At 45.7% G+C, this 13,999-nt stretch overlaps 1 protein-coding gene across 1 annotated transcript in view; it reads left to right on the top strand.

The window, feature by feature from the left end:
* The window catches only part of LOC120058355 (Krueppel-like factor 7), a 71,290-nt gene extending 60,641 nt beyond the window's left edge, over nucleotides 1-10,649 (top strand). The window contains exons 3-4 of the mRNA XM_039006958.1: nucleotides 500-623; nucleotides 7,879-10,649. Of these exons, the coding sequence (XP_038862886.1) occupies nucleotides 500-623; nucleotides 7,879-7,930 (176 nt within the window). The 3' untranslated portion in view covers nucleotides 7,931-10,649. The remainder of the gene's footprint in view (nucleotides 1-499; nucleotides 624-7,878) is intronic.
* The last annotated feature ends 3,350 nt before the right edge of the window (nucleotides 10,650-13,999 follow it).

Genomic DNA, 13,999 nt, shown 5'->3' with positions numbered 1-13,999 from the left:
TCCTGGGTTGGGTAACACAGGTACATTAACTAGTTAGTAGGATCGCACACTGGGTAACACAGGTACATTAACTAATTAGTAGGATTGCACACTGGGTAACACAGGTACATTAACTAGTTAGTAGGATCGCACACTGGGTAACACAGGTACATTAACTAGTTAGTAGGATCGCACACTGAGTAACACAGGTACATTAACTAGTTAGTAGGATCGCACACTGGGTAACACCAGCAAATGAGTTGGGAGGATCTCATCTCACACTGGTGATGATGTAATACACTCAGGTGTGTCAATCATACAGACAACACCGCTTTACTTATCAGTAGCCTACATGTCATTTAGCCAACTGCACAATTATGTTCCATTACAGTATAACTACACAGGTATTGTATAAGAGCAACTTAATGGTATCCACTATTGCTACCACAAAAACAGAAAGTCAATGTAACTGCAAAAGTAATCATATTTTTTTCCCCTCTCTATCTGTCTGTCTTGTCAGGTGAGAAACCGTACAAGTGCTCCTGGGAGGGCTGTGAGTGGCGTTTCGCCCGGAGCGACGAGCTGACGAGGCACTACCGCAAACACACCGGGGCCAAGCCCTTCAAGTGTACCCACTGCGACAGGTAAGTACCACATCCATTACATACACACACAAGAACACACGTCACTGACCCAGTAGAGAAGATATGACAACGTGGCTCTCGCACGATCCATCACATGCACACGTGTATGTTCAAACAAATTATCTCTCAAGATGTGAGTTGTGCACATTGAACAGTATTGATGGTGGAAGGAAAGACGAGATGAATTACTCCCATAGAATGCAAAGTACTTTGAGTTGGAGAAAAAAACTAGCTACATAAATGAAAGTCATTTCTGTAATGTCCCATTGGACAGGCCCAGTAGCAGCACTCCCTCACTCTCTGTCTTCATCATGTGCATAGCAGCACTCTAGTCTACAGACTGTTAGCACACGCTGCTCTCTCCTGCTCCCCCTAGCCCCCTAGCCCCAGCCAGGCTGCTCCCCCTAGCTCCCCCTAGCTCCCCCTAGCTCCCCCTAGCCCCAGCCAGGCTGCTCCCCCTAGCTCCCCCTAGCTCCCCCTAGCCCCAGCCAGGCTGCTCCCCCTAGCTCCCCCTAGCTCCCCCTAGCCCCAGCCAGGCTGCTCCCCCTAGCTCCCCCTAGCTCCCCCTAGCCCCAGCCAGGCTGCTCCCCCTAGCTCCCCTAGCTCCCCCCTGCTCCCCCTAGCCCCAGCCAGGCTGCTGATGGCACTCACATTCAAATCACTAATTAACATAGGGGCCTTCTAAAAGTGAGATGGTTATGTAATAAAATAAAAAATTATCTTGAGAGAGAGAGAGATAGACAGAGAGAGAGAGAGACAGAGAGACAGAGAGAGAGATAGACAGAGAGACAGAGAGAGAGAGATAGACAGAGAGAGAGAGAGACAGAGAGACAGAGAGAGAGATAGACAGAGAGACAGAGAGAGAGAGAGAGAGAGAGAGAGACAGAGAGAGAGAGAGACAGAGAGACAGAGAGACAGAGAGAGAGAGAGACAGAGAGACAGAGAGAGCGCGACATCGACCAAACATGAACCAGCTTGGGCATACAGAGGCACTCTTTGAGGCACTCTTTGATTTTCGAACAGCAACCACAGTGTGACACTCATCAGACCTCTGTCCTGCTGGAGACACAAAGGCAGCCCTTTGTCTGAAGACAGCAGTGTATGTGTGTGTGTGAGGGCACATGTATATTAGCGTGGAGCTCTGAGTGATAAGCTGTCAGGTGACAATAGCGGGAAGCCGTCACCCTGTCTGAATCCCAAATGACACCCTATTCCTTTGTAGTGCACTACTTTTGACCAGAGCCCTAGTCAAAAGTAGTGCACTGTATAGGCAATAGGGTGCTATTTGGGACAGATACCCCTGTTTTTCCACACGCAAGCTGCAATCCCCCTGCAGAAGGGGACCGCTTTACAAAGCCCACCACCTCCCTTCCTCCTCCTCCACACACACACACACACACACACACACACACACACACACACACACACACACACACACACACACACACACACACACACACACACACACACACACACACACACACACACACACACACACACCCCAAATCCACCACACTATAAGCCTAAACACTGATCCAAGACCAGCCATAGCCACTGTGCATAATGCACCATAGCCCCAATCAAGCCCACAACACTGACTAACCAGGGGGAGTGCATCATCAAATCCGTGTTCCAACACTCATTACCAGAATGTATCCTGGCTATTGGCTAACAATGGGGCTATTTGGAGCAGGCCTGCTATTGTTAGGATAATTGACAGGTCCAGATGCCAGGCCTACTTTAGACACACACAGCCTCCAGCCTCTTGGATGTGAGCTAAGCCAGCCATTCAGGCTGGCAACCAGTTCACACACACACAAACATTCACTCTCTCTCTCACACACACACGCCCACTGCAAACACACACATACACACACACACTCAAACGTGCTTCCTCGGGCCAAAGGGGACTCTAATTGGACCCTCCTGGTTCCTCTAGTTTGGGTTTTAAACCTAACCCCTTCCAGAACACTGCTGGAGTCTACTAATCTTACTAGAGTGTATTATGCATGTTCTGCTGGCACACACACACACACACACTGTATATTCACACACACGCATGCACACACACACTCACAAATACTCCCACACACACGGCTCTGGCACAGAAATGAAGAGACATAAATTAAAGCAGGGAAGGAAGGAAGGAAATGCAAGGAGCAGCACTGCAGTGTGTGTGTGTGTGTGTGTGTGTGTGTGTGTGTGTGTGTGTGTGTGTGTGTGTGTGTGTGTGTGCGTGCGTGCGTGCGTGCGTGCGTGCGTGCGTGCGTGCGTGCGTGCGTGCGTGCGTGCGTGCGTGCGTGCGTGATAAAGAACACCAGGAGGGGTGCTGGCTGGATCAATACCTATAACTCATCTGCTGATTATGTCTTAGTAGTATTTCACACACACTGGGACACTGCTGTAAAATGGCTGCCAAAACATTGAGTGTGAATGAGATGACAGTGAGTGCATCCCAAATGGCACCCTATTCCCAATATAGTGCATTACTTTTGATCTGGGCCCATAGGATTCTGGTCAAAAGTAGTGCATGATATAGGAAATATGGTGTCATTTTGGACACATCCAGTGTTTGAGGCTGAACCATCAGGCTCAAAGGAAACATGAATTGGATTTGGAACACTAACTGTGAAGTCTTTATGATTGATAAAGCCCTGATCTTAAAAGCCCATCCAAATTATTTCCTTGTTTACATTGTTCTCTGAAACAGAATAAGATAAATATGGACGATAATACATTAAGTATCTGTCCCTCTCTTCTGTCTAAGTCAACAGTTTTATTCAAACTGTAGACTGGGGCTGAGTCCCAAATGGCACCATTTCCCCTACATAGTGCACTACTTTGGCTTAGAGCCCCATGGGCCCTGGTCAAAAGGAGTGCACTATAAAGGCAATAGGGCGCCGTTTGGGACGCAGGCTGACACAGAGGTTAACTCAACCCAGTCTTCTGCTAGGCCTTTGAAGCGTTTTGTGAGTGACGCGACCATCAAACAGGCACGTTGATCTCCCCTCTGCGAGGCAGCCTGTTCAGGCACCTTAGGGAACGCCTGGCTACAGTAGATGGGCCAGGAGGAACTCACTGCTGTGTTACCACATTACCATCAGAATGGGAGGAAGTTTAACAGTAAATACAGTCAGTGTGTTGAGCTCTCAGCCTCTCTCTGAGCCTTTCTGATACACACACACACACATACACACACATGATCGTGTGCGCACACACTCACAGACAGGCACGTCATTAATCCTGCCTAATCAAGCTGGGACCCCCTGCAGGGCGAGGCAGAGGGGTAGAGGGGCGGAGGGGTACGGCAGGGGGGAGACAGGGGCGTACCAGCTGGTGTGGCGGCCCCTGACAGTGACTCGGACGGCCATCTGTCCAGCGGAACTTACTCAGCCCCCACTGGCCCTCTCTAGCAGACACACACATAGACTAGACAGGTACAACATAGACGGTTCAAAGGGAAGAAGGGAGAGCTAATACAGGAAAGTGTGAGGGAAGGAGAGAGAGATGTTGAAAAAGAGAAGACAGTAAATGAAAGAGATTTTGTCAGAAGTCTTGAATTACAACCTGCGTCTGGTCTGCCCTATGATCCCAAAGTGTCACTTATAATGGTTGATGGAAAGGTATAGATGAGGTGGACAGATAGAGAGAGAGAGGAGGACTTGATGGAAAGGTATAGACGAGGTGGACAGATAGAGAGAGAGAGGAGGACTTGATGGAAAGGTATAGACGAGGTGGACAGATAGAGAGAGAGAGGAGGACTTGATGGAAAGGTATAGACGAGGTGGACAGATAGAGAGAGAGAGGAGGACTTGATGGAAAGGTATAGACGAGGTGGACAGATAGAGAGAGAGAGGAGGACTTGATGGAAAGGTATAGACGAGGTGGACAGATAGAGAGAGAGAGGAGGACTTGATGGAAAGGTATAGACGAGGTGGACAGATAGAGAGAGAGAGGAGGATTTGATGGAAAGGTATAGACGAGGTGGACAGATAGAGAGAGAGAGGAGGACTGAAGTGCAGCTTTCTCTTTCATAACCAAATCTTGTGTTGTGTTCTCCCACCACCTGTATACACCACGGCTAGCTGGAGAAATAACTTGTCTTAGTCTTAGTTATGGCTATCTGGAGAGAGAGACACCTCCTTTGGATTTACATTGTAGAGCTGTCTGTGGACAAATTAATAATGGATACAGCCGTCGGCAAATTGAATTTTTCATTCCTCTGTTCACTCTCCCACATTTTGTTTTCCAGCTTGCTTTATTCACATCTGTTGTGATTCATTTTATTGCTTTGCATGAGTGTAATACGATAATCGACCCTTACAGCCCCGTAAAAGTAAAGGACATGTGGCGTATATTCTCCCTGTCTGCTGTTATGTATCACCCTCAACAGTAGCAGTAACCAGTGAGCTTAATCGATTAGTACCGAAACAGGCCTACGGGCCGTTGCTCCCTCCACCCTCCTCTTCTGCCATGACTCAAACTCTGCATAACTAATAAGGGCTTGGGTTTCTGCGATAGTATTTCACCTCTAGCTGTGGTATAAGTCGCAGAACTGCATAAGTCAGGGATCTTGATTTGTGGCTGCGTTTTGGAGAATTATCGCTCATGCTCTTTAATAAACGAAAGAGAAGGAGCAATCCGGTTGCTGATTTGGCATGTCCTCATTTTATAGCGTTCAGTCGCTAATGTGAGAAAAATGAAGCGAGATGTTATTTATTATTTGTTATTTTTAAGGGACAAATGTTGTTTTTTGTCATTGTGTGTCTGATCCTCACTCTGTCTGTGTTACACAGCGCTTTGTTTTCTCACACATACACTAGCTGCTGATCTAGAATCATTAAACACGGATTATTATACACATTTCTTTCTGTTTCATATACACCTCTGCAGGTGTTTGTCATTTCGGATCAGCAGCAGGAGAGCACAGTCTATTCTAGCATGGTAACTTATCACTGATTTCTACAGAGATTATCTGAGTGTCTCTTCCAACCTCAACAGTTATCCAGCCAACATCTGGATGTCCTGTACTGTTTCAAATCTGGGCATCCATCTTGCTAAAGGCACAGATCAGTCATGCAGAAATGGAACTTTCAGCCTTCCGATTACCTTTCTGAATGCGTAACCATTTGTACCTACTGTCCATTGATCAAAATCAAATCAAATTTGATTTGGCACATGTGCCCGAATACAACAGCTGGAGACCTTACAGTGAAATGCTTACTTACAAGCGCTTAACCAACAATGCAGTTTTAAGAAAAAAAGTGTTAAGAAAGTATTTACTAAAATAAACTGAAGTAAAAAATTCAAAACAATTTTTTAAAATAAAATGTGACAAATAGAAAAATAACAAAAAATGAAGGAGCAACAATAAAATAACAGTAGCGAGGCTATATACAGGGGGTACCGGTACAGAGTCAATGTGCGGTGGCACCGGTTAGTCGAGGTAATTGAGGTCATATCTACATGTAGGTAGAGGTAAAGTGACTATGCATGGATAATAAACAGAGAGTAGCAGCAGCGTAAAAATAGGGGTGGGGGGGGGACAATGCAAATAGTCCGGGTAGCCATTTGATTAGCTGTTCAGGAGTCTTATGGCTTGGGAGTTGAAGCTGTTTAGAAGCCTTTTGGACCTAGACTTGGTGTTCCGGTACCACTTGCCGTGTGGTAGCAGAGAGGACAGTCTATGCCTAGGGTAGCTGGAGTCTTGGGACATTTTTTGAGTCTATCTCTGACACCACCTGGTATAGAGGTCCTGGATGGCAGGAAGCTTGGCCCCTTGTACTGGGCCGTACGCATTACCCTCTGTAGCACATTGCGTGCGGAGGCCGAGCAGTTACCATATCAGGCAGTGATGCAACTGGTCAGGATGCTCTCGATGGTGTAGCTGTATAACTTTTTGAGGATCTGTGGACCCATGGCAAATCTTTTCAGTCTCCTGAGCGGGAATAAGCTTTGTTGTGCCCACTTCATGACTGTCTTGGTGTGTTTGGACCATGATAGTTTGTTGGTGATGTGGACACCAAGGAACTTGGGTCAATGAATAGCATTCTCACATAGGTGTTCCTTTTGTCCAGTTGGGAAAGGGCAGTGTGGGGTGCAATAGAGATTGCATCATCTGTGGATCTGTTGGGGCAGTATGTAAATTGGAGTGGGTCTAGGGTTTCTGGGATAATGGTGTTGATGTGAGCCATGACCAGCTTTTCAAAGCAATTCATGGCTATAAGTGTGAGTGTTACGGGTTGGTAGTCATTTAGGCAGGTTACCTTGGTGTTCTTGGGCACAGGAACTATGGTGGTCTGCTTGGAACATGTAGGTATTACAAACTCAGTCAGGGACATGTTGAAAATGTCAGTGAAGAGACTTATCAGTTGGTCAGCGCATGCTCAGAGTACACGTCCTGGTAATCCGTCTGGCCCTGCGGCCTTGTGAATGTTGACCTGTTTAAAGGTCTTACTCACATCGGTTATGGAGAGCGTGATCACACAGTCATCCGGAGCAGCTGATTCTGTCATGCATGCTTCAGTGTTGCTTGCCTCGAAGCAAGCATAGAAGTTATTTAGCTCGTCTGGTAGGCTCATGTCACTGGGCAGCTCATGGCTGTTCTTCCCTTTGTTGTCCGTAATAGTTTGCAAGACCAGCCACATCCGACGAGCATCGGAACCAGTGTAGTACGATTCGATCTTAGTCCTGTATGGACGCTTTGCCTGTTTGATGGTTCGTCAGTAAGGTATAGCAGGATTTCTTATAAGCATCCGGGTTAGAGTCCGGCTCCTTGAAAGCAGCAGCTCTACCCTTTAGCCCAGTGCGGATGTTGCCTGTAATCCATGGTTTCTGGTTGGGGTGTGTACATATGGTCACTATGGGGACGACATCATCGATGCACTTATTGATGAAGCCAGTGACTGATGTGATATACTCCTCAATGCCATCGGAAGAATCCCAGAACATATTCCAGTCTGTGCTAGCAAAACAGTCCTGTAGCTTAGCATCTGTGTCATCTGACCACTTCCTTATTGAGCGAGTCACTGGTACTTCCTGCCTTAGTTTTTGCTTGTAAGCAGGAATCAGGAGGATAGAGTTAGGGTCAGATTTGCCAAATGGAGGGCGAGGGAGAGCTTTGTACGAGTCTCTGTGTGTGGAGTAAAGGTGGTCTAGAGTTTTTTTTCCTCTGGTTGCACATGTAACATGCAATTAACATGCCAACTGTTATTGAGTAGATTTTGACAACCTCTCTTTTTTTCCTTCTCTCCAGGTGTTTCTCCAGGTCGGACCACTTGGCCCTGCACATGAAGAGGCACATCTAAGGGAGCGGGAGGAGGAGAGCGAGGAAGAAGAGAGGGAGAAGGAGAGATAGAAGGAGAGAATAAGTAGGCAGGATGGAAGACGAACCACACAGCAGCTTCGGCTCTCACCATCCAGAGGCTGCCCCTGCCCGCAGAGACCCACCTGAGACCTGACACCAGGAGCAAAGCACTATGGGAGATGACACGCTGGATAGACGGACGCCACGACTCCAGACGGACGGATGGTCGGCGAGGACGGATGAAGTGATGGAGTGAAAGAGTCGAGGAGCAGCTTGTTTTTTATTCACACTTCCATGATTCACACTTCTACTCAACAGTCTACAACCAATTCTCTTTTATCGTGTCATCCGATTAGCCATGCCTTGTCCAATCAGGGTTGGGAACTCACACACTGCCAAACCAATCCGCTGATCCAGTTACGACCCATTTACACTCCACTGTTTCTTTTCTGTACATTTAAACTATGGAGCAACTTGGGAAAGGAGATGGTTCACCCAGAATTATGAACTGCTTTACTTTGACACGCCAAACGTCAGTGACTTGCAGAAGTAACAATGGGCTTCACAAACCAACAATAACTATTGGCCATTTTATTCTGGTGTGCTGTTTTCCAATCCCATCCCAATTTGTGTCTCTTGTATACGAACCCACAAACTGCAGCTATATGTCAACCCTCAGCAAGCTATACCGTGTGAAATAACAACAATGCCAAAATAGCGAGACGAGGGAGACCAATGGAACTAGTGGGCAATCCGCCAGTGGCGCCCCCTGTCTGTGGGAGTAGGGTCTGACACTTCCAGAGAGTGAGCTCTGTGACCCACAGGCACCTTGCTGTGGATCTCTCAGGCTCTCCTGTAGGAGGCGCTCTGCTCTTCTCTCTCAGCTTCACTCCTGCCACCTCACAGGCAACAACTAACAAATGCGCAGCGACACTTTCTTGCCTTTGTTTTGTAAAGACAACAAATTATTATTATTATTAAGAATGATGGTCTGTTTTCTTTCAGCTGAAATTTCTTAAAAATTCACTGAATTAAAAAAACTAAAACATTTTAAGTACAAACGAGAAAGAATGTGCACATATGGCAGGAAGGGAGGAACATCGAACGAACGCACCCCTGCCCGTAAACACAGGCTAAACTCAGTACCTGCTATTTAGCACTGACAGTTAAGGAGATACAAATTAAATAAAAAGAAATCACAAGAAACTCTGAAAGAAAAAGGATTTGTATTGTTGGCCTGAAATGAAAGAGAAGGACCTCTGTTTTCCACTCTGTGTTTTTCTCCTGTGTGATACTAAAAACAAACCTTGGCGTGACCTTCGAGGCATCAGCACCAAACCAGGGCCAAAACACAACATAAAACTGGAAATTGTATTTTTGCTTTGTTTGTGTGGATCCTGGAAATACACCTTGGAACCCCCTATCTCCTCCAGTATGGCGGGGGAGGGGCCTGGGAGGCTGGTCTGCTGTGACCACACACCCTATTTGGGAGACTAGGAACTTGATAGGCTACTGAACATGAACCTGGGACTAAAGACACCCAACTCTCTGGGTAGTAGAAAGGACAACATGGCCTCATCAGCCCAGAGAGTCTTGCCTGTTTCGTATCCATTGTCTGCACTGACTTTTTCAATGTTATCTGTGCTTTTTTTTCATAAAGTATACAACAAAAACTGAAAAAAAGAATACAAAGGAAAAAAAACTGCATAAAAATACTGAATTAAAAAAAAACAAATCTGTCTCTCACACACTCACACCATACAGACACAAATACACCGACACACAGAACAGTTTCTTTGCTCATGGCTCCTCTTTGAGATAAGACTCAAATAATGATTTAGTTAATGAACAGAGTTGGAAAACAAAACACTGCATGGCAGCCTCTCACACACACACTCAGATCGCTTCCCGGAATTATTTGTTCTGCTCCAAATTTTTCTCAGTAAGGTTTTTTGCAATTGTTGTTTTGTAAAAGACGATCTTATTCCGCTGGAGGTAATGGCTTTGAAATGAGAAAACAAGCTTGTTCTCATGTTCAATCAATCACCACAAATCAGGCCTAGGTCTCTCAGTCTCTGTATGTTAACAATCAGCTTCTACACCATGGGACCAGATTCCTCACCTGTATGCCCCAGATCTATGAAGTCCTACATAGCCTTGCAATCAGGGCATTAATACCAACACCACTATCACTAATACTGTCACTATTACTGTACCACTTCCTTCCCCTCTCGCATACACACCCACCCTGGCCTCCTCACATCAGTTGTAATGGCTGCTTTATCAGAGAAGATGCCATTACTGTCTCTATAGTAACGTTTATGTATCAGCCATGCCAGAATCTCACAGACGATCCCAGAGCTGCCCTCAGGTGGGCCGGTGGAGCTCCGAACAATCAATACCAAAAACATCCAGCGTGGAACTACCCTCGAGCCAGGCAGGGTCTGGAACAGAACACACCGGTATCTGGGAAGCGGACCGCCTCCATACCAGGCCTATTGGCACCACTGGCGCAGCAGCAGCTCTTTCTCTACAAACACAAAAACAGTGTCTCGGCAACAAAAAGACGAAGTGAAACAAGAGATTAAGATGATCTTTGTGTTTTGCGTCCACTTTTTAGTTGGAACTCCTTTCTTCTTGTCTTGTTTTAACGCTACAGTGATTATTTTTTTATTGCCATGGTGGATGATGCAAGGTAATGCCAAAATTTGAGAAATGCAGGGGGATTTGTTTTTAATACGCCCCCCCCCCCCCCCCCCCCCCCACCCACCCCACCCCCCCTTCAACGTACAATCATATGGGGTTTGTTTGTGGCACTTTTTGCCGGAATTGCAATGGTATGTCTGTGTGTGTCCCAATGCGAGCTATAGCACGGCACATCCTTAGGGTACATTGTGAATCTAATCTGCATTGTGAGAAAGAATACTACTACCAGTAGACTGGTGGCCAAGTTTGAAACTAACAGTGTGGGAGACTGGGATTGTACTGTATGTTGGTTGATTCATTCACTTTAGGGAAGCTTATAATCTGTCTATCATTAGCTGACAATAATGTATTCCTTTTAGTTTTGTTTCTGACATTTTCTTTTCTTTACGAACCACTCAAATCACATTCATTTGGGATCATAGAGCTGAATGATGTAAAAACAAACACTCAAACTCAAAAACCATACACCATGCACTTCACTGGCACTTCACATAGGTTCAGAAAAATGAGAACTCTTCAAGCACTCTTATGTTCTAGAAGACGTTCACTTCTGGTTGTAGCCATTTCTACGGCTTCCACTGCAGAAAAGCCTGCTGGGTAACAGGAAATGGATACTATGGTCATGGTAATTTAGCCCGTAACAGGCCTGCATGCTAAAAAGATAGCAGCACACAGTTTAAATCCAAATTAGCCCAACTTTAGTCCTCTTGCGTACACACTGACAGATCTAAAACCCCACTTCAAATGAAAAGTCTTATTCTATTTTAGTCCTGTGGCATTCTCACCAGAAGAAGCTAGCTAGGCCCCTTTCCCTTTCCTTCGCCTGTTAAAACACTGCTTGCTGTCATGGAAAACACTGCTTGCTGTCATCTGTATAGTTTCCTGGCCACTAGTATCCCACAGCTCTGATTAGCATTAGCGCTGCAGGCTACTCTGTGGAGGCTCCTTTAGTCTCTCCAGTCGCACTCCACTAATGAGAAAGGCTTTTGGTCACAGGGAAACAGATCTGGGGGAAAAAACATCAGGGACCGCGAGCCAAAATGGTTTCATTTCAACGGTCCACAGTACTGTTACGAAACCAGTGTGGAATCTGCCACAGAACAAACAAGAGTACATTAGCAGCAGCTTATCGTAAAGCCAGAGAGATATATATTTATTTGAGAAAGTGATCGAAATTGAAGAGATATTTTTTGACAAAGAGAAAAAAAATGTTTACCCCAGGGATTAACCAAATGATGATGAAATTAGCCGTGCTTTTTATCTCATGGATTAGCGATTAAAATGAGATTATGATTAATCCTACAGGCCCTTATAGCTATTTACAACACAGATCCCCCTCAACCCCCCCACTCCCCCTCCTTCTGCACTCTACAAGTGCCATTCTAATAGCCCTCTATCCCTCTCTCCATCTCTCCCTCTCTCTATAACCCCACAGAAGTGATCCATGCACAATCAACTGCAGGAACGCTGAATGCACACGTATACACTTTCGCCCAAAGATTTGCAGATTCACAAGTAAACTGCTGTGAATGAAAATAGAGAGAGAGTAAGAGAGAGCGAGAGAAAGAATGAACTCGTTTTACTGTCCACTACTATTCCACCATTATTCCCCCCCTTCCCCAACCCTGACCCAACTTCTTCCTGCATTACAATCTCTTGTCTGATGTTCAGTGTGGCCGAACTCGTGGTCCATTCATGGTTGTAAAATATGGTTGTGTAGTCTCTTTAGGGTGCCCAATTCAAGGGTGACTTAACTAGCAGCCTACCAATTCTAATGTAGACCTAGTTCAATTAGCTTCTTAGTACAGTGCAAAATAGTACAGTGGAGTGTAATATTTCAAACTGTCATGTCTGAGGTGGACCGTCGAGTCTATGTTAGGTTAACTGTTGCCTGCGAAAACCATCCCAAGAACGATTGCGTCATACACCTACCTTAAGCATTCCCGAACCTTGAAGCCTCACACGTTCGGTCCCCATGAGGTAGGGTTGTCACTTTGGTGAGGCTTCTGGCAGCTTTGTAGATAAAAACATTAGTAGCTCTTCAACTCAATGAGCTCGTATGGGTAGTGACTGGTTTATAGTAGGTCTGATAACAGTTCTGTAGGCCACTGGAATGTCCATAGACATTAGACATTAGTCGTTAGACCTACTGTAGACCCATTTTAACCACAACACTTTAGGTGGAACTTAAAGGGTATTGTGCACTACTAGGCAACAGTGCTTCAGCATTTCGACTCCTACATACATCTCACACACTCTTTTAATGTTCCTGTTGTTCTATCTTCTCAAGCATACCATTTCACTACATGAACTTACTGCGCACACTCCATAGTGTACCTACTTACTTAATGCTAGCATAGTCTGTTGGAGCACTCAAATGTCAAATATCCACATAACATGTTGTGACACTTCCTGATGCACTTAACCACAAGAACCAATAAGGTATCTCCTTTTTAGTTTTTAGCCAATCAAACTAATAGGTTATTAGCATGATATAGGCCCTCTACTGTCATTAAACAGCCAATGGCAACTGGGCATGGTAAGATAATGTTGGACAGTTGTTTTGACGGTTCAAGGGGTTCTGTTTATTGCCATGTAACAGGTGACTAATTTGGTCCTGTTTGGGATGTTGAAACTCATGGTTCTTTTTGTTGTACATCTGCATCAGGGAGTGTGTCTGTATCTGCTGTGTTTGTCCATATTTGATGTGTCAGTATATAAGGTATTGACAAAACTCTTCCCCCCTGCCTCTGTATCCCTCCACCTCACTCCTTCTTTCCCTTTGTCCCCCAATCCTTATCCATCCAACTCTGGGGCCCAGGCATCACACTCTGACATGTGCTGTTAGCGGAAGATACATCTTGATAAATGTTGATTCATCTCTATGGCTTTGTCTTCCTGAGGTGTTGGACATGTGTCAAGTTCAGGAGGTGAGTTAGAGTACTTTACTTTATATTCTATTTACCCTCTGCTAAGTGAAGAGTCTTATGGCCAGACAGACAGAACCAGGATGTGCAGCTGTAATAACTATCCTCAGTCAAGGGGCCACACATAGAAATAGAATTACTCAAATTCCAATCTAATTCTATTTCTATTGGGGCACCCACCCAGCCAACAACACACCTCAGCCTGTAGAGCAGAACTTAACCCACCAGTGCTTTTCTCAGACCGTCTACAGTACGGCTGAGCCTCCACAAGGTAGTCTAGTCCCAGTCCAGCCTCTACACCTGGTAAGTCTGTGGAAGCCCAGTGACACAGTGGGAACACCTTTCCATCGTCACCTCTCTGTCATTTACTCCTTCTGCAGGGGCCCTATAATGCCAACAACACCATCACCTCTCCTTCCTACCAGACCCTGAGCCCT

Source organism: Salvelinus namaycush, chromosome 13 (genome assembly GCF_016432855.1).
Source record: "Salvelinus namaycush isolate Seneca chromosome 13, SaNama_1.0, whole genome shotgun sequence".
Classification (NCBI taxonomy): Eukaryota; Metazoa; Chordata; class Actinopteri; order Salmoniformes; family Salmonidae; genus Salvelinus; species Salvelinus namaycush.
The sequence above is the reverse complement of the archived record's forward strand: the minus strand, read 5'-3'. Positions and strand labels throughout refer to the sequence as shown.